Source organism: Mytilus edulis, chromosome 1 (genome assembly GCF_963676685.1).
Source record: "Mytilus edulis chromosome 1, xbMytEdul2.2, whole genome shotgun sequence".
Classification (NCBI taxonomy): Eukaryota; Metazoa; Mollusca; class Bivalvia; order Mytilida; family Mytilidae; genus Mytilus; species Mytilus edulis.
In genome coordinates this window covers 46,507,224-46,530,352 of record NC_092344.1, presented here as the reverse complement: position 1 = coordinate 46,530,352, position 23,129 = coordinate 46,507,224, and the positions used below count along the sequence as shown (strand labels likewise).

General features: G+C 31.7%; 1 protein-coding gene across 16 annotated transcripts in view; it reads right to left on the bottom strand.

Annotated features, from left to right (window-relative positions):
* LOC139513117 (ubiquitin-like modifier-activating enzyme 1) overlaps positions 1–13,435 on the bottom strand; it is a 34,301-nt gene extending 20,866 nt beyond the window's left edge. For 2 of the 16 annotated variants that reach the window (XM_071301332.1, XM_071301310.1), the window contains exons 1-8: positions 13,172–13,435; positions 12,684–12,785; positions 11,518–11,547; positions 8,667–8,687; positions 6,720–6,784; positions 5,901–6,069; positions 5,387–5,521; positions 4,972–5,078 (exon numbers count right to left, since the gene is read on the bottom strand). In XM_071301332.1, the coding sequence (XP_071157433.1) occupies positions 4,972–5,078; positions 5,387–5,521; positions 5,901–6,069; positions 6,720–6,784; positions 8,667–8,687; positions 11,518–11,547; positions 12,684–12,785 (629 nt within the window). In that variant the 5' untranslated portion in view covers positions 13,172–13,435. Of the gene's footprint in view, positions 1–4,971; positions 5,079–5,386; positions 5,522–5,900; positions 6,070–6,719; positions 6,785–8,666; positions 8,688–11,517; positions 11,548–12,683; positions 12,786–12,879; positions 13,005–13,171 lie in introns of those variants that run through there. The other 14 variants (XM_071301357.1, XM_071301341.1, XM_071301396.1 and 11 more) reach the window with 10 other exon arrangements.
* Positions 13,436–23,129: the final 9,694 nt, after the last annotated feature.

Sequence of the window (23,129 nt, the reverse complement as noted above, 5' to 3'; positions counted from 1 at the left end):
CCCTTTTTCCAAAACTGATATCAATTCAAATTTCTAATGGAGTTTGCAACAATAACTACTCTTTTAAATACATCATAAAATATTAAAATGTAAAATAAAGTGCTTGTTATCACTGAATGGTAAAGATTGGTTGGTAGTAAAAGTGAATATACATTGTTTATTGTATAAAACAATAAAAAAAACTTCATCAGCAACATTTTATATTGGCAAATTTCCAATGAAGTTATTTACATAAAGTTATTGGCAAATAAAAATAGAAAATGACATCATAGTCATGTCTGGCAAATTTCCAACATACATTATCTAAAACATTTTAGATAAGATAAGGAAAAAAAGCTTCATCAGCAACATTTTATATTGGCAAATTTCCAATGAAGTTATTTACATAAAGTTATTGGCAAATAAAAATAGAAAATGACATCATAGTCATGTCTGGCAAATTTCCAACATATATTATCAACTACTATTCTATACAAAGAAAGATAACTCCAATTGAAAATTAATTGCTATTGCACAATATTGTGCAATTAGATATTTCTTGCTATTGTGCAATACTGTGCAATTGAAAATTTCTTGCTATTGCACAATACTTGATATGGAATCCTGATTTGGACCAACTTGAAAACTGGGCCAATAATCAACCAGGTGCTCCGCAGGGCGCAGCTTTATACGACCGCAGAGGTCGAACCCTGAACAGTTGGGGCAAGTATGGACAAAACATTCAAGCGTGATACAGCTCTGAATTTGGATTGTGATCAAATTTTTGACATTACATGGTTTTTTTTTACACAAAACAAATGTCAAGATTTTACAAATCAATTAAAGATTTCTTCTTCAAACTTTTTAAATCTAAAATTAAATAGTTGATCATGACACAGCATAGGTTTCTGACACAGAACGAATGTGGTCTAATGAACTTAAAAGTTTTTTTTTGCCTTTGAGCAATTCACTATGCTGTTGAATATTAATCCTCTCAAAAAAATGTTTGAAGAAATTTTCTTTTTATTTATGAAATCTGAAATGAGAAAAATTTAACCCCCCCCCCCCCTTTTTTTTCACATCCCCGTTTCCCTTTTTCCAAAACTGATATCAATTCAAATTTCTAATGGAGTTTGCAACAATAACTACTCTTTTAAATACATCATAAAATATTAAAATGTAAAATAAAGTGCTTGTTATCACTGAATGGTAAAGATTGGTTGGTAGTAAAAGTGAATATACATTGTTTATTGTATAAAACAATAAAAAAAACTTCATCAGCAACATTTTATATTGGCAAATTTCCAATGAAGTTATTTACATAAAGTTATTGGCAAATAAAAATAGAAAATGACATCATAGTCATGTCTGGCAAATGTCCAACATACATTATCTAAAAACATTTTAGATAAGATAAGGAAAAAAAGCTTCATCAGCAACATTTTATATTGGCAAATTTCCAATGAAGTCATTTACATAAAGTTATTGGCAAATAAAAATAGAAAATGACATCATAGTCATGTCTGGCAAATTTCCAACATATATTATCAACTACTATTCTATACAAAGAAAGATAACTCCAATTGAAAATTAATTGCTATTGCACAATATTGTGCAATTAGATATTTCTTGCTATTGTGCAATACTGTGCAATTGAAAATTTCTTGCTATTGCACAATATTTCATATGGAATCCTGATTTGGACCAACTTGAAAACTGGGCCCATAATCAAAAATCAAAGTACATATTTAGATAAAGCATATCAAATAAGCCCAAGAATTTAATTTTTGTTAAAATCAAACTTAGTTTAATTTTGGACCCTTTGGACCTTAATGTAGACCAATTTGAAAACTGGACCAAAAATTAAGAATCTACATACACAGTTAGATTTTGCATATCAAAGAACCCATTTATTCAATTTTTGATGAAATCAAACAAAGTTTAATTTTAGACCCCCATTTGGACCAACTTGAAAACTAGGCCAATAATTAAAAATCTAAGTACATTTTTAAATTCAGCATATCAAAGAACCCCAAGGATTCAATTTTTGTTAAAATCAAACTAAGTTTAATTTTGGACCCTTTGGACCTTAATGTAGACCAATTTGAAAACGGGACCAAAAGTTAAGAATCTACATACATAGTTAGATTCGGCATATCAAAGAACCCCAATTATTCAATTTTTGATGAAATCACACAAAGTTCAATTTTGGACCCTTTGGGCCCCTTATTCCTAAACTGTTAGGACCAAAACTCCCAAAATCAATACCAACCTTCCTTTTGTGGTCATAAACATTGTGTTTAAATTTCATTGATTTCTATTTACTTAAACTAAAGTTATTGTGCGAAAACCTAGAATAATGCTTTTTTGGGCCCTTTTTTGGCCCCTAATTCCTAAACTGTTGGAACCAAAACTCCCAAAATCAATCCCAACCTTTCTTTTGTGGTCATAAACCTTGTGTCAAAATTTCATAGATTTCTATTAACTTAAACTAAAGTTATAGTGCGAAAACCAAGAAAATGCTTATTTGGGCCCTTTTTGGCCCCTAATTCCTAAAATGTTGGGACCAAAACTCCCAAAATCAATACCAACCTTCCTTTTGTGGTCATAAACCTTGTGTTAAAATTTCATAGATTTCCATTCACTTTTACTAAAGTTAGAGTGCGAAAACTAAAAGTATTCGGACGACGGACGACGACGACGACGACGACGACGACGACGACGACGACGCAGACGCCAACGTGATAGCAATATACGACGAAAAATTTTTCAAATTTTGCGGTCGTATAAAAATCAAAGTACATATTTAGATAAAGCATATCAAATAAGCCCAAGAATTTAATTTTTGTTAAAATCAAACTTAGTTTAATTTGGACCCTTTGGACCTTAATGTAGACCAATTTGAAAACTGGACCAAAAATTAAGAATCTACATACACAGTTAGATTTGGCATATCAAAGAACCCATTTATTCAATTTTTGAAGAAATCAAACAAAGTTTAATTTTGGACCCCCATTTGGACCAACTTGAAAACTAGGCCAATAATTAAAAATCTAAGTACATTTTTAAATTCAGCATATCAAAGAACCCCAAGGATTCAATTTTTGTTAAAATCAAACTAAGTTTAATTTTGGACCCTTTGGACCTTAATGTAGACCAATTTGAAAACGGGACCAAAAATTAAGAATCTACATACATAGTTAGATTCGGCATATCAAAGAACCCCAATTATTCAATTTTTGATGAAATCACACAAAGTTCAATTTTGGACCCTTTGGGCCCCTTATTCCTAAACTGTTAGGACCAAAACTCCCAAAATCAAACCCAACCTTCCTTTTATGGTCATAAACCTTGTGTTTAAATTTCATAGATTTCTATATACTTATACTAAAGTTATGGTGCAAAAACCAAAAATAACGCTTAATAGGGCCCCTTTTTGGCCCCTAATTCATAAACTGTTGTGACCTCAACTCCAAAAATCAATCCCAACCTTCCTTTTGTGGTCATAAACCTTGTGCTAAAATTTCATTGATTTCTATTTACTTATACTAAAGTTATTGTGCGAAAACCAAGAATAATGCTTATTTGGGCCCTTTTTTGGCCCTTAATTCCTAAACTGTTGAAACCAAAACCCCCAAAATCAATCCCAACCTTCCTTTTGTGGTCATAAACCTTGTGTCAAAATTTCATAGATTTCTATTCACTTAAACTAAAGTTATAGTGCGAAAACCAAGAAAATGCTTATTTGGGCCCTTTTTGGCCCCTAATTCCTAAAATGTTGGGACCAAAACTCCCAAAATCAATACCAACCTTCCTTTTGTAGTCATAAACCTTGTGTTAAAATTTCATAGATTTCCATTCACTTTTACTAAAGTTAGAGTGCGAAAACTAAAAGTATTCGGACGCCGGACGACGACGACGACGACGACGACGCCGACGCCAACGTGATAGCAATATACGACGAAAAATTTTTCAAATTTTGCGGTCGTATAAAAACTACTTAATTATGTTGGCCAACTTAATGGAGAAGTATTTTAGCCAGCTTCTACAATAGACAAGAGACTCATACTTTATTTATATAAATTACTGGTTTATCCGCAAAATATTATTACCATAATCCAAAATTTGTATGTGCCTGTCCTAAGTTGGTAACCTGTTCTTAATTGCTTGTTGTTGATTCATGTCTGTCATATTTGATTTTTTTCATAAATTGTTTTGCTATATGGCTGCTCACTTTCTCACTTGAATTGTTCTCAGTTTTTCTTATCAAGACCTTTAATATAAACCAACTAGACATTTATATGTTGTTTTTTTTTCTCATTGTTGAAGGCAGTAGTGCCCTATAATTGCTTACATCCACTTATTTGAACTCAATTGGATATTTGTTTAATTAGCAATCATACAACATCTTTTTCTGTTATAATCAACCCAGACAGCACAATCAAAGACAGGCCATACATTTATAATATTGACTTAAGTGGTACTAGTCCATATTAATTGGTAATGGCTATACATCTTTTGTAACAAATAAATAGAGAATGTATCCAACACCACTGACCCCCTGCTTTCATATCAAATTTAAAAAGGAACATATCTATAGAAATGTATAAGTGATGCCACCCAAATCTTGATCTGTGAATTAGGCCACAATTAAAAATATTTTGGTTTGCCCAAACCCTACCCGAGGTTGAGACAGTGGGTAGGTAGGTAGGCATTTTTTTTTTTTTTTTTTAAAGAAATTTCAAATCATATGTTTATAAGTCTTCATGCCTATCTGATTAAAAAAAAAATTCTTCAAATCAGGACAATAAAAGATTGTAAGTAGGCAGCTTTTTCTGGGTAGGTAGGGTTTGGGCAAAAAAAACTATTCTTTTTTATGGCCTTATGGTAATAAGCATTGTGTATATGTTTCATAATATTTGGTTGAGGCAACCTAAAGTTGTGATGTACAGACAGACAAGGGTGACATAAACGTATATGCTATTCACCTACCCAAATAAACCTTTTGTGTCAGCTACTATCAGTTTGATTCCATTTGCATGACAATATTCACCAAGCTTTATCTGCTCATCAAGTTGAGAGTTGGTCAGTACTACAACCTGTAATATAACACATTTTTTGGTTAAAGGACCTATATTTGGTGAATGTTATATGAGACAATAAAACCATGACATACTTTAAAATACCCCATTCTGGCAGTTGCTTGAACATCTCAAACAAGGATTCAAAAGCTTACACATTTCAAATATCCTGTTAAATAAATACTGATTCAAAAGGAGAAACAGTCCAATAAGAAAATGAAAAACAATGAAGAATTGCTTAAATGGTTAGACCCCATTACTTTACTTTACTACCATTTGTCAAGAAAATTTGATACAAAATTCAAATTTAAGAACAATCTATTTACCTGGAAGCTTTTGAGAAAGCTTTCTGACAAGGGATCAATGCTTGCACTAATAGGTACATAACTATTTAATTCAGATAGTCTATCTAGAGAAGCAGCAGCTCTGTTCTTCCCCATGTCCTTCTCTCTCAAGAAAAACTAGAAAATTGAAAAGATTGTTATTTATATATATATTATACATTGTTTTACAGTTAATCACCTTGCTTTGTCATTAACATTTCAAAGTTGCATTATCGCATTTAAATATGGGGGAAAATATAATATGTTCTCTGTTTTCAGCAGGATCTTCTCTTTAATGTAAATTATAGAATAATGAAATACCCTAAACAAAATTTATGTTTTCGTGTGCATTAACATGTAGAGGTTCAGTATAGCAGAACTTGGATTTCTAGAAACCAATATAAAAGTAGAATGCCAAGAATGCTAAGAACTCAAAACTTTAAATAAATACAAACACATTTAGAGAGTTATTTGGATATATATTCTAGAAATTTATAATTCATATATCAATACTAACCTGTGAACTGAGATCATACCAGGTTGTTTGTTCTGTGTCCTGTATAGTAACAGATTTAACACCAGCAAGAACAACATTTTTAGCAATCTCTATTCCTAATCCTTTCATTCCACAAATGAGGACATTAGAGTTGGCCATCTTTTTCATGGCTTCATGACCAAGTACATATCTAAAACAAATGTAGAAAAAAAGTGCAATAACATTTACGGCAATACCTTTACATGCAACATGTATGTAAATTTTTCTATCAAAAATGCCTTACAGTATATATTTGTTCCAGCTCTTATGGTGTGTCTTTATGATCTATTTTCAAAGCCAGAATACAAAAATTTCATTTTTCTTCCAAACTTATCAGGAAATTTACTACCTGCAGCATGCCTGTTTTCTGTATTTCATTGAAAATAACATTAGTTACAACAAAATTATTATTTATTAACTGAGAAAATATCTAGTCTGTCTCTTATATTTTTTTTCTATGCAAAAAAAAAAAGGGATATACCATTTTCAGGATTGTAATTTGACACTAGCAAAATCAGAGGAAAACACCGTTATTCTATCATAATCATTGATAAAAATATGTTGAAGAGGAAATCTCTTTAAAAAATAACATCTATCCAAAAAACGAGGAAGTAATAACACTTATAAATAGAAAAACCCACAATCTTATAAAAATATCAAGTTTAAACTTGGTTTTATAATTCTAAGTAGACAATACAAATTTAGCTATAAGGAAGAAATCCTATCCTTGCAAAATATAACTGTGGGTTATAGGTAAAAATAAGCTTCCAAACTTTAACATTCTCAACATTTTTTACTTACAGCTGTCTGGAATACAGACTTTCATCAATGTCAGTTTCACTCGTCCCATTCTGTGACATGTTGACCTAAAACAAAAATCAAGTTTCCTTAAATGAAGTCAATTTTCTATACAATTCATTACAATAATACAAATTAAAGAAGATCCAAGAGAATCACTAATTGTAATGCTGTATACTCACTTTTTAACAAATGGTTTCACAGAATGTTAATGTTCTATTTAGTTTCTACCAGCAGAGCTACTATAATTTAACAGCCTTTATATAGTGTTGAATGTGAAAATATAATGGTGCCTGCTATCAAAACAAATGGACACCACAGAAACAACATATGTGTAGCTAGTACTTGAGATTAAATCACAGGATATAAGTCCTTAATTCCAAAAGCAACATTATTTCCTCATAATAATTTTTTAACAACCTACTGATGAAAAATCTGAAATTGGGACTGAAACAATATCAAAATTCAAATTTCATATTGTGTCTTAATATCTATTTAACAACTTCCAGGTTCATATATTTTATTATGACATAATTATATGATGCCTGGTGTACATGGTGTATTAAAATGTTATTTTACAGTTCTCAAGAAAGATTTAAAACATGTTTATAATCAGCATTATAAAGTAATGGCAGCAATGTAGAAATCAAAACAATTAGAACTTTAGTTCATCAGAAATTTAGGACAACGTTTTGTGTCACCACCAAGAATTGAAAGATGGGAAGGCAACTAGAATCAAGTAGGTTTTTCTTTTCTTAGCATAAAAAAGCAAATAGATATATTTTGAGGAGTCCAGCATCTTTTAAAATCTGTACAATATTTATCATGTTTATAGTACTAGATACTTGTGCATGTGATTTGCCTGAAATATGCAAAAAGAATTCCAAAGCAGTTAAAGCCCTTGTGTAACAAATAAGCAAATGTTTGTATTTCAAGTACATTTGTGTTTAAATATATTTTTCATCCTATCAAAAATTTTATGCATTTCATCACCTTCACCTGCAAATATTCTGGGGGACTTTTGGCCGAGACAAGCAGTTACTTCAATTAAGGTGCATTTTTAATTATAATGCTTGCCAGCAAATTTTGCAACCAACATTTTTTCGAACATGCCATTGTAAATAAGCTATAAATTGCCCCATTTTAGACACTGTTGAACAGACTTCTAGAATAACAAGCAGTGTTCTAGCTACAACATTTGAACAGGGCGCAGCTTTGGTGTCAAACACATTGTAAATTAACACAAATTAACTTACCTTTATGTCATAAATAATTTGTGAATTCCAAAAAAGTTTGACAAACAATTTGATTACTTCCCCTTATTTATCACCTGTTCACAATATATTACTTGTTTCTTTTCATATTTTCACTTGAATACACTTCAAAAACAAATATTTTGAAAATTATATTTTGTGATTGTACTCCCATTAATTGATCTATCAACTGCAATGAAGAATTCCCAATAGAAAAATGGGTCATGACCATAGATGTATGAGGTCAACTACAAAAAAAAATTGTCCCAAAAGACATAAATTACATAACTCAATTTCAACTGAAACTTGATGTTTCAATAATGCATGATAAAAATTATGAGGCTAAAACAAATTTACACGTAAAATTGCCCTTTTCAAATCCTGGCTAGAACACTGACAAGCAACAGATCACCATACAAAATCAATCCCTGCAAGCAGTGGTTATCCTTATAAAGGTTTGCTTAATAAAATAAGTCAATAAATGATAATAGTTTGGTTTTCTTAATGAAGGATCGAATGAACTTTAAAATAGCTCTTTCACACAGAAAACTTTGCAATGGTATTTATCACAGTGAGTTTAGAAAGAGAAAAAAAGTGTGGAAATCAAGAGTACTTAGTTATATTTGTGTGAAGTTTTTAGTGTAATAGCTGTGACTGGCCTGTTATCCAACTACAGGCAAGCAGATTATTATCTTACCTTTTTGGGGCTATTTGAATTCTAAAATTTGAAAATATTCATAAATTAAAATACTTTTTATGTATAAGTACAAATGTAACTCTCAAGGTCATGTACATTTTCAATTCTAAACAACCAAGTAAGTTGCTGGTCTTACAACAAAGTTATTTCTGGATTGTAATTCAAAAACACGTACAGAAATATGTTTAGTAAACATGGTCAAGTATATGATTACAAAATGTACATGCTAAATCATTTATCATTATTTTTTTTCGCTAATCAAGGATATAAACAAATACAAATATTCAGCACCAACATCTCATTGGCTTGTATTTTATAATTGTATACCCCATACAATTGTGTCAGTCTAAGCAGATATTTTTAGCAAGCAGTGAGCCTTTTACCAATTTCACATTTTTTTTTTCATTTTGTCTACACATGAAAATTACACTTGTACCTAACCACCATTATTTTGAACAGATTTTTTTTTACTTTAACAATCTACTACATTGTATCATAATCTCAGCACATATAATATGATGCAATTCCAGCAACAACAAAACAACATTCAGTGCAATCAAACAACAAATAAGAAAATGGACAATTTGTGCAAGATTTCAAACTCAAAACTAAATGACACAAAGGGATGGCAAAATTATTAAAACTAAAAGATTATTTGATATATCGGAAGTGGTTACTTCTGTCTGTGTGAATGAAACCAATTGTCTCCACTGAATTAATTTACATTTCATTAATTGTTACAAGTTGACTCAACTCTTGACATGACATACACCTGTAAAGTCTGATGAAGCCGCACATTTCAATCATCAAAGACTGTATGGTCATGTAACTTTCTTCTTATTACTCATTAAAAGTTAGAAATTCAACAAAAATCTATAGTTTTATAAGCAGTTGTTGAACCCTGAAAATGAGGTCACGGAAAACTGACATAAGACAGATGGAAACTTTGTAACATAAGGCAGTGATTTTGCTAGCGCACGTCACTTTCGTATTTTACGAAAGGGTTTTCTCATTGACGAAAGTATTTCAAATCAATTTCGTCACTTTAATTTTGAAAGTGTAAAAAAAAAATCGCAATAAAAACTATAAATCTACCTGTCTTCATGTTTTTGACAAGTTTATGACCTCCAGGTAATTAACATTTTTAACAGGTGTTACAAGTTGTGATTACAACTAATCCGCTTATCGCCATCAGATGGGGCACTTATCCTTAATTTATTAATTAACCCCATAATTGAATGACCATCATAATTATTTCCCCAGGAAAGTCAGTCGGCATTTCAACAACCAGGAGTATAATTTCGTCTTTTAATCAAAAATGTAACAACCTGGACAGTTCGCTTTTGAATTTCAATATTTCCCAAACGATCACAATCTGAAGTTAGTTTGTCGTAGATTCGTCATTCGAAGGCATTTTCGTCATATTTGATTTAAATTTTCATCAAAAACTTTCGGCAATTTTCATTTAAAATAAAGAACTTTAATGTGCTTTTTCAAAAAGTTCACGAGAAATGTTTTAAACAGGTGTTTCCTGTATTGTGTTCTACGCATGCGTGAAAGTATTCTTTTGACTATTTATAGACATTAAAAACGTAAAATACGAAATCATTTAGAATCAATTAAACGAGAGAGACAAATATATATCTCTTACTAAAGGAATTTAAATCGAAATATGATAATTTTTTGATGAATCCGGACTTGTTTTGAATTTATTATCCACGTGTCACTTCCCGTTTTCGTTTCATTTTTAAAACCGAAAGTAGTAAACGTGATCAATTGTTGATTTGTTTACAACCTCCTTTCAGTCATGATAATCGTTCCAAAAAGGATTTTATACATTTCCAACTTGATAGAAATGATTTTAAATTATTGGCCGAGACGTTTTATAAGGATAATGATTATGCAGTGAAATAATCATTGCAAATTAATTTTTGCTGTGATTCCTTGTTTAAAAAAAATAGAATCCAACTTTTGTTGAGGAATGACCCCCTGGAACAAACTGAAGAGAAATTGTGAACTAAATTTCTGGATTCCATGTCAGAATCTTTCATAATAATGGCCAATACAGTCAAATCATACAATAACTGCCAATCCTGCTGGTGCCTCAATCCCTTAAAAATCTGACTAAGTCAAAAGATGAAGCTAGTAATATACATCATTCGTCCATTGCTTTTACACGAAATAAGGTTGATTTTAATAGCGCGCAAAAGTGACTAAAGCCCTCAAAATCCTAGCTTAAACACTGCATAAGGCATCTGTACATAATGTATGAATCATCCCGTTCATCCATTTTCTGACTGATAAATCTTTACACAAATAGTTTACACCCCTGTTGTATTAGTATCCCTATTTATTCCAATTAGGACATAGATCAGACCATTATCTGTACATGATGTAGGCAGAGAGAAAAATATCAAGACAATTTTTAGTAAGTGATGAAAAGGTTATTGAAATGAGTAACAACATATGTCCTAGCCATTTATTCTAGGATAACAACAGACAGTCTGTGCCTTTAACCAAGCACCATGGCCAACTCTTGTATAAATTGACTCAGGCTAGTGATCATTTAACGAAATTATGTTTACTTATTTAGTGAAAATGTTGGAATTTCTGATTCAGACTAGTAGCTGGAAATGTTAAGATTCTTTGTTGTTTTCATAATACGGTTCTCATGAGGAAAAGCACCAAAGAAGCACACTAAATACAGAAGCTGGATGGGTACAAAATGAAAATTCAGCATGTTCAAAATAAGATTTTGAAGAAAACAGAAAACAAAGATAAAAGTTTTATTTTTTTTCCATTTTGCCACCCAGTCATGACAGTGCTGCAGTGATATAAAGGGCAAAAGTACCTTTACTGGCTTTGATCCCATTGTAAATCCCTATCAACAAAAATAAGATTCAATCATTACATTCTACTTCTTCTTCGGTAGGGGACTAAAAATTTAATTTTTACATGTACCTATCTACTACTATTTTTTCTGAAGTAGGCAGGAAACAAGTAACTTTGTTTTGGCCTAATCAATGAGCTGTAAAGGACATGCAAAGTTAAAAGTGTTCTATATTCTACATGTTGCACTGCAGGAACAGATCCCAACATTTTGCCAGGGAGTTTTAACTCCTGCAACATCATGAAACATTTGAAATGTTCATATTTTAAAAAAAAAAAATGGTAAAAGGGGAGTGGAGTTCCATTCAAGGGAACACCCCTCTTCCCCAATTTGGATTCGCCAATTGCAATGCACTGAAAAACAAAGGCTCCATCTTCAAATGTTTGTAGGCTATCAATTCAATCAAGTAAAATTCACCAAAATCAAGTGTGTTTGCAACTGAATGAACTGTCTTCCAATTTTTAGTTTCAGACTAAGAGATTGTTTTTATATCATGTATATGGTAAATACTGACAATAAGTTAACAACTTCAAAAATGAGGTTCATGCAAGTCAGAGTAAAACTTTTGATGTTGCTGAACTCAAAATTGGTGTATGGAGCTCATGATGCTATTACAAAAATGTATGCATGGTACATTCGACACGAGGGTACACTAGCTTAAAACATTATAATAATTTTTAGTATTCTGTGCACATGCATAAAATCCTATGTAGAAACTAGCTGTCAACCCTTTTAATGATCACTATCAACTTGATACAATGATAGTGTTTTTTAAAAGTGGTCTCTACCTGTAAGATACCTGTAAGATCGTTGTGGGGCTCATATGGAAGGATCCTTTCTTTTTTACTTTAGCCCACCATATTTTGATACACTTTCAAAACTGATACAATCATCAATCCTGCATGATTTGGTGCAATATTTCACACAATTAAAAAGTTATATAGAAAACTATTTGTGTCCTCATCAATTTCTTAACTAATACATGACTGACTCCAAATGACAGTCTATACTAATTTTAAAAGCTTCTCTGAAAGTAAAATATAAAAAAATCTCGCTCACTTTCAGGAAATTATTGATCCATGCATATTTAACGGAAAGCTATTTTTCGTCTTTTGAAATATACTCACTTCTTTTACAGAGTTTGAAGCGGAATTTTCACTATTATTTTCTGTGTTATTTTGTCTCTGTTTCTTGGCAGGAGGACCCTCAGAATCCGTGCAACTGGACATCTGGTAAAACACAAAGAAAATACAACTGCAGAGTAATTTCAAGCATAAATCAAAGATTTTTAATACAATTTGGTCTTTGCTGTAACTGAAATACCTGTCTAAATCTAAATTTAAAGGAAATCTAAAGGAACTAAGATGATTTTGAAGTTGCAGACGAGTTTCAGCGCCACAAAAATGGCGGAGGTTACGGAAGCCTACACGTGCGGAAGAACGATCACTCGGGCCTTTACCTCAGTTAACACCCAAAATAAATTTTTTGACAGGCCAAGTTTCATAATTTTAAAATGACATGATTCCAGAAAGAAAAAAAATGTTACAACTATGTACAATAAAACAGTATGAAGATCATTCTATAAACGAGATTAAATAATAATATATGAACAAACCAACAAGTGGGTTCACAACATGAACATCCGACTTGCATGAGCGGCTTTCTTCAGTTTCGATGATATTTGACAGATTTTCTTCTACCCGATGAATTATAAGTCTTCTATGTTGGATCTTAAATAAATAACAATATGAAAATTGCTATCGAAAAGTCTCGAACAAAGACACTATCAAAAGAAATGAGTCAACGATTACGGTGATTTCCAATAATATTTCTGACATACAAAGTACTTCCTGTTTCTATGTCACTCCCCGGGAATTCTGGGAAATATGCAAATTTGAGGCCAAAGGAGAAAACGAAAGTAAAACAAGGACCTACACGTGTCAACACCCTCAGTCAACACCTCGAATAACATAATTCAAGGTTTTTGCTTCTCAAACAGTTTCAACTTTTCAAAATTTTCATCAAAATCGACCACAGGTTATTGCAATGATTTCATAATTGCGACGGGATAACTTTTTCAAAAATAAAACTGATCATTTTAATTTTATGTAATTTAGCAAGATTCACAAAAACCTAATTATAATAATTATAAATCTACTTGTTTTAATAGATAAGTACAATAAAAATAGATTTAGATTAAAATAAAATTTCCATATTAATATTATCATTTGCTTTACTAAAACAGAAAAAAAACAAGGACAGTAGACTTTAAAATGAGGCAAAGCATGCCCTGGGTGACCCTTTATCTAACTGTGATATACCATATACTGATTTTAAATCTAATATTAGAGAATATGTTTTTAATATTTTGAAAAATGAATGGAGTAAAAAAGATGATAATAAATAACATGAAATTAAAGCTAATTTAGGCAAACCTTTTAATAATTTTATGTGCAGAAAAGATCAGTGTGTTATTTCTAGATGTCGTATTGGTCATACTAGAATAACACACGAGTATCTTTTAAAAAATGAAGATGAACCACAATGTGTATCTTGCAACTGCAAGTATACTATTAAACATGTTTTAATTAATTGTATTGACTATACTGATATTCGTAAGAAGCATTTCAATGTCAATAATATGTATGATTTATTTAATAATGTTCCATTTACAAATATTGTTGCATTTTTCAAAGAAATTGGAATTTATTATAGAATATAAAAATGTTATTATATTTAAGTCGTTTTTAATTTTTATAACGTTATCTTACTGTTGATTTTTATTTGTAAATAATCAATTTGCTTTAGTCTAGAATTTTAGTATATTGAAGGACTTTTTGTCTTATTTTAAAAATATATACTTTAAATTGATACATACTACTCCCCTTTACAGGCAACCAACAATCAATCAACTTTATAATGAGCTTTGTGTAAAATTGGTTCAAAATGTTGGTATACTATATGCCGATATGCGAATAAATCTGGGAATACCAAATTAACTTTATCAGAGACATTTGTATTATATTATATGTCTCTGACTTCTTTCAATTCTTCATGTCTTTATTGCTGGTTGTATACCTCTGTTGGACTAAATCAGAGCAATTTGGCCAAAAGTACCAAAACAAGAGTCGCTGAACTGATTGCTATGCTGAAGTTAAGTCAAGTTATTAGGCGAATTTAAACGGATGCTAACATTGAGTGTTAATTCATCGAGAAGACCGCAAATACATATACAAAAATCTAGACCACCTTTTCTTAAAATTGTAATTAAAATAGAGTAAAAATATCTGAACGGATAACCTTCTCTGTAATTAAATTATCTAATTTTTTTTTATTGTTATCATACGCACACGTCCGTGTCCTTGTCGTTTCTATATCGGAAAGTTCACTCAACAGGAGCAGTGCGGTGTTTGAGACTACATATCAACGCAGTGTTGGTAAAATTATATATAGATATTTCATTTTATCGAAAGTCAATGCCTACGTAGTTATAAACTAAACCAAGATGATTGGGTCTGCACATGATAAACCACATTCAATTCACTGGCGTAGCATATATGTTCTTATTCCAGGGCCGTAACTACCTATGAGGCAACTGCCTCCCCTGAATTTTCTGCACCATTTTTTTTTTAAAGTAATAAAATGAAATATTGACAATATGTACAAGAAAAACTTGAATTTATATCATAAACAACACAAGTTTACAGTTTTAACAGTGTTATCATGATTCATGATAATTATATCTGTCATTGTCTGGATTTTTGATTGATTGTGAACCGTTTCAGTATGTTTTATTTTTATTTTTTCGTGTGGCCGTCCGTCTGTTATTCAGTATTCGTACGAGAACACATATGAAATTTTGCTTTCGACAATTTTGAATAAAACCTTACTATTCACATTTATTTAGGGGCTCAATTAAGCAGAGGAAATTCACTTTGTATTGTGATTCTTTAATGATATCGGAAATTCGTTACCGGCTGAATCAGCTGTTGGATAATTTTTTTAACATCTCCCGATCATACTAGAACATTATGGTCAATGCCTTAGTTACTTAGTTAACACTCCCATTCGTTGTAGCAGGGACTTTCTATACTAAGTATATACTAGTATAGAAAGTCCCTGGTTGTAGTTTATACATGTCTGTCCAGCTTTCAACAATATTGAAATTCAAGGTTCTCGATAAAAAAAAAATATCTTGCGTTCTATGATCTTGCTTTATATGTTTTTTTAACTTACCAGTTTGATTTCTTACAAAAATATCTTTAAATACAGATAATAATTGTTTGCATAAAATTGCTTCAAGGATCCAGCAATACTGATGTTTCTTAAAGTAAGGAAATCGAAGGAAAACGGGTAATTTTTAGCCATTTTAACTGAGAGAGAAAAAAAAATCGGCGGATCTAGGGGGCCTCAATCGGCGGCCCCCAAATCCCTGCCTCCCCTGAATTCGAACCCTAGTTACGGCCCTGTATTCTGATGGTTTAAGTATTATCATCGCTGTCATGTATCTAGGTGTACAACTTTTTTTTTAATGTAAAGCTAAAAGAGTAATACTATATTTATTGGCTACTATATAGTGCCTGCGTTATAAAATATCAATTCCTATAAACTACATATTCGCTAATGTTAAAGTAATCTTTTTGAAAAGCTTAAACTTATGAAAAAAATCGTATCCCATTTATGGTAACAATGTCATAAATAAAATTACATGGGCGCAGCCATTTGTGAAGGGAACATGACATAGAGATAAAAATAGATGGCTTTCTGTGATTGGTTGTTACATCATTTATATATTTTTCTTCTGAAAAGCATTTTGAAGAAAGTTTCATGCAAGCTCAAAATTGACCTCAAATGTATATGATCAGGGCCAGAAATGTTTTTTTATGCTGTTCCAAATTAAGGAAAATTTTTTGCGAAATCGTAAGGTATCGTAAAAAAACAAATCACCATGGGATCATATATATATTTAATTTCAATTAAATCACAAGTAGATATCGACCTCCAATAAGACAACAGATGTTTTTCCATAAAAAGTTTATTCAAAGAGCCATTTGAGGACATAATTGCTAAAAATAGCATTGCCGGCAATTTGGCCAACATTTGGTACTTTATATTCTAAAATCTCCCGGTGCTTGTCCATGGCGTCTTAAACAAAGGGAGATCATCCAATCATTCCACAAATAACTGCTAGTCTTATGAGCTAATAAAAGGGGATTTTGTTCGAAACATTACTTTCATCATTATTTTATGCCAAGTTCATTGATTTATTTATTTTTCAAACTTGAAAATTAACCCCCAAAAAACACGTTCGAAATTTGAAGCCTGCTACAAAAATAAGGTGTACGCAATTTCTTATAAAATAGCCTGTTGCACTTCAAGATAAGGTGTACGCATTCATTTTTTTATAGAAAAGTTATGGATTTAAGCCTCTTTTTTTTTTTGGTATTTTTGTTGTTTTTTTTGTTGTTTTTTTTTTCAGTCGGGAAGGAAAAGGGCTGCAGTTATAATATATGGAAACAGAACTATAGATAAACTAAACTAATGACAACAAATTCAGATTCTTTTTGAAAAATGTGTGTGGCTCTGAAAAGAACCGTTTTTTGAAGAAGTCTGGTGCTTTTCCTCTAGTCATACATCTCAATGTCTGCTGAAGAATCTTCTGAAATAATGTCGACAACTTCACCAAACAGTTCTTGTCTCAGTTCGGCTACGGATTCTGCTTTCTGGTGAGCGTAGTCGTAGTACATGTTGCGCATTCCATCAACAACTGCTATGCGTAGACGTAGCGAGTATCTGAAAGACTTGTTGTTGTCAGTCTTGGCTCTGTTGTACCTCTTTTGAAGTGCGTCTAAAGAGTAGTTCAATTGGACAATCTGTTCACAGGCTCTCTTGAATCGACGTTCGCTCTCAACCAATTTGGTCCTCTTGTTGAGGTTTCTCATTTGTACTTTAGCTTTCATGATTAATAAAGAATATGTAGTAGTTGTTAGCACTATAAGAGTTGAAACAAGTTCTGATGATTCTTTGGAAAGGATTGGTTATATAGCTCTTCTAGTGACACCTGAAATTGAGAAACGTCAGGGTAATGACATCATAGAGTAATTAATTTGAGTTTCTAGTTTAGGCACGAGTCCATTGTCAAAACAGTCTCGTGTCGTGGGCTTGTGTGTATTGTCAAACATCTTTGTCTATTAATCATGATTTATTGTAATCCAATCATGAAGTTGATTAAATCATCTTATAATTTAATAAATATAGTTCGTGTATTGCAATTATTTTTATTTCAACTAAAAAATTATTTCATTTGAAAAATTAATGAAAAATAAACGGAATGAATTATTGCAAGAAAAACGATACACAAAGAAACACGTTTTTTTCTCTCTTCTTTTCTGCCGTCTCTACTTTGTTTTTTTCCCCCTTCTTTCCTTCATTGTAAATTTATGAAGGATTTTATTGCGTTAATTTGTTAGATATCGAAAATAGTTAAGTCTTTTCTGAGAGAGGGGATTTTGTTCGAAACATTACTTTCATCATTATTTTATGCCAAGTTCATTGATTTATTTATTTTTCAAACTTGAAAATTAACCCCCAAAAAACACGTTCGAAATTTGAAGCCTGCTACAAAAATAAGGTGTACGCAATTTCTTATAAAATAGCCTGTTGCACTTCAAGATAAGGTGTACGCATTCATTTTTTTATAGAAAAGTTATGGATTTAAGCCTCTTTTTTTTTTTGGTATTTTTGTTGTTTTTTTTGTTGTTTTTTTTTTCAGTCGGGAAGGAAAAGGGCTGCAGTTATAATATATGGAAACAGAACTATAGATAAACTAAACTAATGACAACAAATTCAGATTCTTTTTGAAAAATGTGTGTGGCTCTGAAAAGAACCGTTTTTTGAAGAAGTCTGGTGCTTTTCCTCTAGTCATACATCTCAATGTCTGCTGAAGAATCTTCTGAAATAATGTCGACAACTTCACCAAACAGTTCTTGTCTCAGTTCGGCTACGGATTCTGCTTTCTGGTGAGCGTAGTCGTAGTACATGTTGCGCATTCCATCAACAACTGCTATGCGTAGACGTAGCGAGTATCTGAAAGACTTGTTGTTGTCAGTCTTGGCTCTGTTGTACCTCTTTTGAAGTGCGTCTAAAGAGTAGTTCAATTGGACAATCTGTTCACAGGCTCTCTTGAATCGACGTTCGCTCTCAACCAATTTGGTCCTCTTGTTGAGGTTTCTCATTTGTACTTTAGCTTTCATGATTAATAAAGAATATGTAGTAGTTGTTAGCACTATAAGAGTTGAAACAAGTTCTGATGATTCTTTGGAAAGGATTGGTTATATAGCTCTTCTAGTGACACCTGAAATTGAGAAACGTCAGGGTAATGACATCATAGAGTAATTAATTTGAGTTTCTAGTTTAGGCACGAGTCCATTGTCAAAACAGTCTCGTGTCGTGGGCTTGTGTGTATTGTCAAACATCTTTGTCTATTAATCATGATTTATTGTAATCCAATCATGAAGTTGATTAAATCATCTTATAATTTAATAAATATAGTTCGTGTATTGCAATTATTTTTATTTCAACTAAAAAATTATTTCATTTGAAAAATTAATGAAAAATAAACGGAATGAATTATTGCAAGAAAAACGATACACAAAGAAACACGTTTTTTTCTCTCTTCTTTTCTGCCGTCTCTACTTTGTTTTTTTCCCCCTTCTTTCCTTCATTGTAAATTTATGAAGGATTTTATTGCGTTAATTTGTTAGATATCGAAAATAGTTAAGTCTTTTCTGAGAGAGGGGATTTTGTTCGAAACATTACTTTCATCATTATTTTATGCCAAGTTCATTGATTTATTTATTTTTCAAACTTGAAAATTAACCCCCAAAAAACACGTTCGAAATTTGAAGCCTGCTACAAAAATAAGGTGTACGCAATTTCTTATAAAATAGCCTGTTGCACTTCAAGATAAGGTGTACGCATTCATTTTTTTATAGAAAAGTTATGGATTTAAGCCTCTTTTTTTTTTTGGTATTTTTGTTGGTTTTTTTGTTGTTTTTTTTTTCAGTCGGGAAGGAAAAGGGCTGCAGTTATAATATATGGAAACAGAACTATAGATAAACTAAACTAATGACAACAAATTCAGATTCTTTTTGAAAAATGTGTGTGGCTCTGAAAAGAACCGTTTTTTGAAGAAGTCTGGTGCTTTTCCTCTAGTCATACATCTCAATGTCTGCTGAAGAATCTTCTGAAATAATGTCGACAACTTCACCAAACAGTTCTTGTCTCAGTTCGGCTACGGATTCTGCTTTCTGGTGAGCGTAGTCGTAGTACATGTTGCGCATTCCATCAACAACTGCTATGCGTAGACGTAGCGAGTATCTGAAAGACTTGTTGTTGTCAGTCTTGGCTCTGTTGTACCTCTTTTGAAGTGCGTCTAAAGAGTAGTTCAATTGGACAATCTGTTCACAGGCTCTCTTGAATCGACGTTCGCTCTCAACCAATTTGGTCCTCTTGTTGAGGTTTCTCATTTGTACTTTAGCTTTCATGATTAATAAAGAATATGTAGTAGTTGTTAGCACTATAAGAGTTGAAACAAGTTCTGATGATTCTTTGGAAAGGATTGGTTATATAGCTCTTCTAGTGACACCTGAAATTGAGAAACGTCAGGGTAATGACATCATAGAGTAATTAATTTGAGTTTCTAGTTTAGGCACGAGTCCATTGTCAAAACAGTCTCGTGTCGTGGGCTTGTGTGTATTGTCAAACATCTTTGTCTATTAATCATGATTTATTGTAATCCAATCATGAAGTTGATTAAATCATCTTATAATTTAATAAATATAGTTCGTGTATTGCAATTATTTTTATTTCAACTAAAAAATTATTTCATTTGAAAAATTAATGAAAAATAAACGGAATGAATTATTGCAAGAAAAACGATACACAAAGAAACACGTTTTTTTCTCTCTTCTTTTCTGCCGTCTCTACTTTGTTTTTTTCCCCCTTCTTTCCTTCATTGTAAATTTATGAAGGATTTTATTGCGTTAATTTGTTAGATATCGAAAATAGTTAAGTCTTTTCTGAGAGAGGGGATTTTGTTCGAAACATTACTTTCATCATTATTTTATGCCAAGTTCATTGATTTATTTATTTTTCAAACTTGAAAATTAACCCCCAAAAAACACGTTCGAAATTTGAAGCCTGCTACAAAAATAAGGTGTACGCAATTTCTTATAAAATAGCCTGTTGCACTTCAAGATAAGGTGTACGCATTCATTTTTTTATAGAAAAGTTATGGATTTAAGCCTCTTTTTTTTTTTGGTATTTTTGTTGTTTTTTTTGTTGTTTTTTTTTTCAGTCGGGAAGGAAAAGGGCTGCAGTTATAATATATGGAAACAGAACTATAGATAAGTTATAGTTATTGACCAAGCAAGTCGGTATATGCCATTTAATCTGCACAGCACGAGATGACCCAATAACCCGAACGACGTAGGAGTTCGGGTTATTGGGTCATCTCGTGCTGTGCAGATTAAATTACATATACCGATTTGATTGGCCAATAACTGTTTTAACACATGACGCAATCAATTTACGTGAACGTTTTAGAAATGTGGACGTTATTCCGCAATCCACTGATCCTAGGAAAGTTTCTTGTAGGGGAAATACGACTTTGGTAAGTTTAAAATTATTATTTTTTTTTATATTTAGACTCATTCTAAAATTGCGATTTAATGGTGTATTTATTTTTTTCGTTTCCGTTAAATTTATTCCCAATTTTTATTTAATTAGTGACGGTTAAGACTTTGACAAATTGTGTACTTTCAAATTGGTGTATGAAAAGAAAAATAACTTCAAGTGTTATTGAGTTTAAATTAGATTAATTGCTTTTGAATTTCTTTCCCTCAATGATATGCTTAGAGGAAAAAATAACCGAGGAAGATGTGATATTACCTAAATTTTAAATGTTAAATAAACAGAAAATACATTTCTCTTTTAAATCATTTACCCCCCCCCCCCCCCCCCCCCCAACCAATTTCCTCTATATCTACTGTATTACTTTTTAAGACACGTTCATCTAAATAAAGTCTGATTGATCTCCAGCTAACCAGCTAATCCCCGTTTTGAAACTAACTTAAATATGATCCTCATTAAATTCGATCCAAAAATAGTCCTTTTATAGGAATAGCTATCAAAAAAGTCGTTATAATTCCATTGAGTCTGAAACTAATCCAAATCAGATTTCTTTTATTCGGATATTCTTAGATACATTTCTTTTTTGGCAGAAATTACCAAAAATTGTTTTTTCTAACTTTCAAACACTGATTTAGATTTACGTTGTACACAAAATATAATAAAATAGTTTATGTCCCAGCTTAGATAAAAAAAAAAAGGAATGAGAAACCTTTCGTTTTCCTATTTTGAAACTAACGATGTTTGTACAAAGTTCAACTTTGTCGTAATTTCAAGGCAGATAGCGGATTCGGGGGTGGGGGGGAACAGGTCTTTAGCCCTTGGATTGGACAAAGTATCGTGTTTTAGCTTAAAATCGTCAATTTTGTCTTTAGTCTCGCTACACTCGGTGATATTTGTTTTAATTTGATAGAATAACGCCCCTCTTAAAATCCAGGAACCGCCTCTTAAGATAAAAATAGATTTGAACTGTGCAGTATATCTGAGGTAGTTAATGCACACCTTTGCTGTGCATTATACAGATTATAACACAGTAAGAACAAAGAGATTTAACTCTTGCCATGTGTTAAACTAAACTAATGACAACAAATTCAGATTCTTTTTGAAAAATGTGTGTGGCTCTGAAAAGAACCGTTTTTTGAAGAAGTCTGGTGCTTTTCCTCTAGTCATACATCTCAATGTCTGCTGAAGAATCTTCTGAAATAATGTCGACAACTTCACCAAACAGTTCTTGTCTCAGTTCGGCTACGGATTCTGCTTTCTGGTGAGCGTAGTCGTAGTACATGTTGCGCATTCCATCAACAACTGCTATGCGTAGACGTAGCGAGTATCTGAAAGACTTGTTGTTGTCAGTCTTGGCTCTGTTGTACCTCTTTTGAAGTGCGTCTAAAGAGTAGTTCAATTGGACAATCTGTTCACAGGCTCTCTTGAATCGACGTTCGCTCTCAACCAATTTGGTCCTCTTGTTGAGGTTTCTCATTTGTACTTTAGCTTTCATGATTAATAAAGAATATGTAGTAGTTGTTAGCACTATAAGAGTTGAAACAAGTTCTGATGATTCTTTGGAAAGGATTGGTTATATAGCTCTTCTAGTGACACCTGAAATTGAGAAACGTCAGGGTAATGACATCATAGAGTAATTAATTTGAGTTTCTAGTTTAGGCACGAGTCCATTGTCAAAACAGTCTCGTGTCGTGGGCTTGTGTGTATTGTCAAACATCTTTGTCTATTAATCATGATTTATTGTAATCCAATCATGAAGTTGATTAAATCATCTTATAATTTAATAAATATAGTTCGTGTATTGCAATTATTTTTATTTCAACTAAAAAATTATTTCATTTGAAAAATTAATGAAAAATAAACGGAATGAATTATTGCAA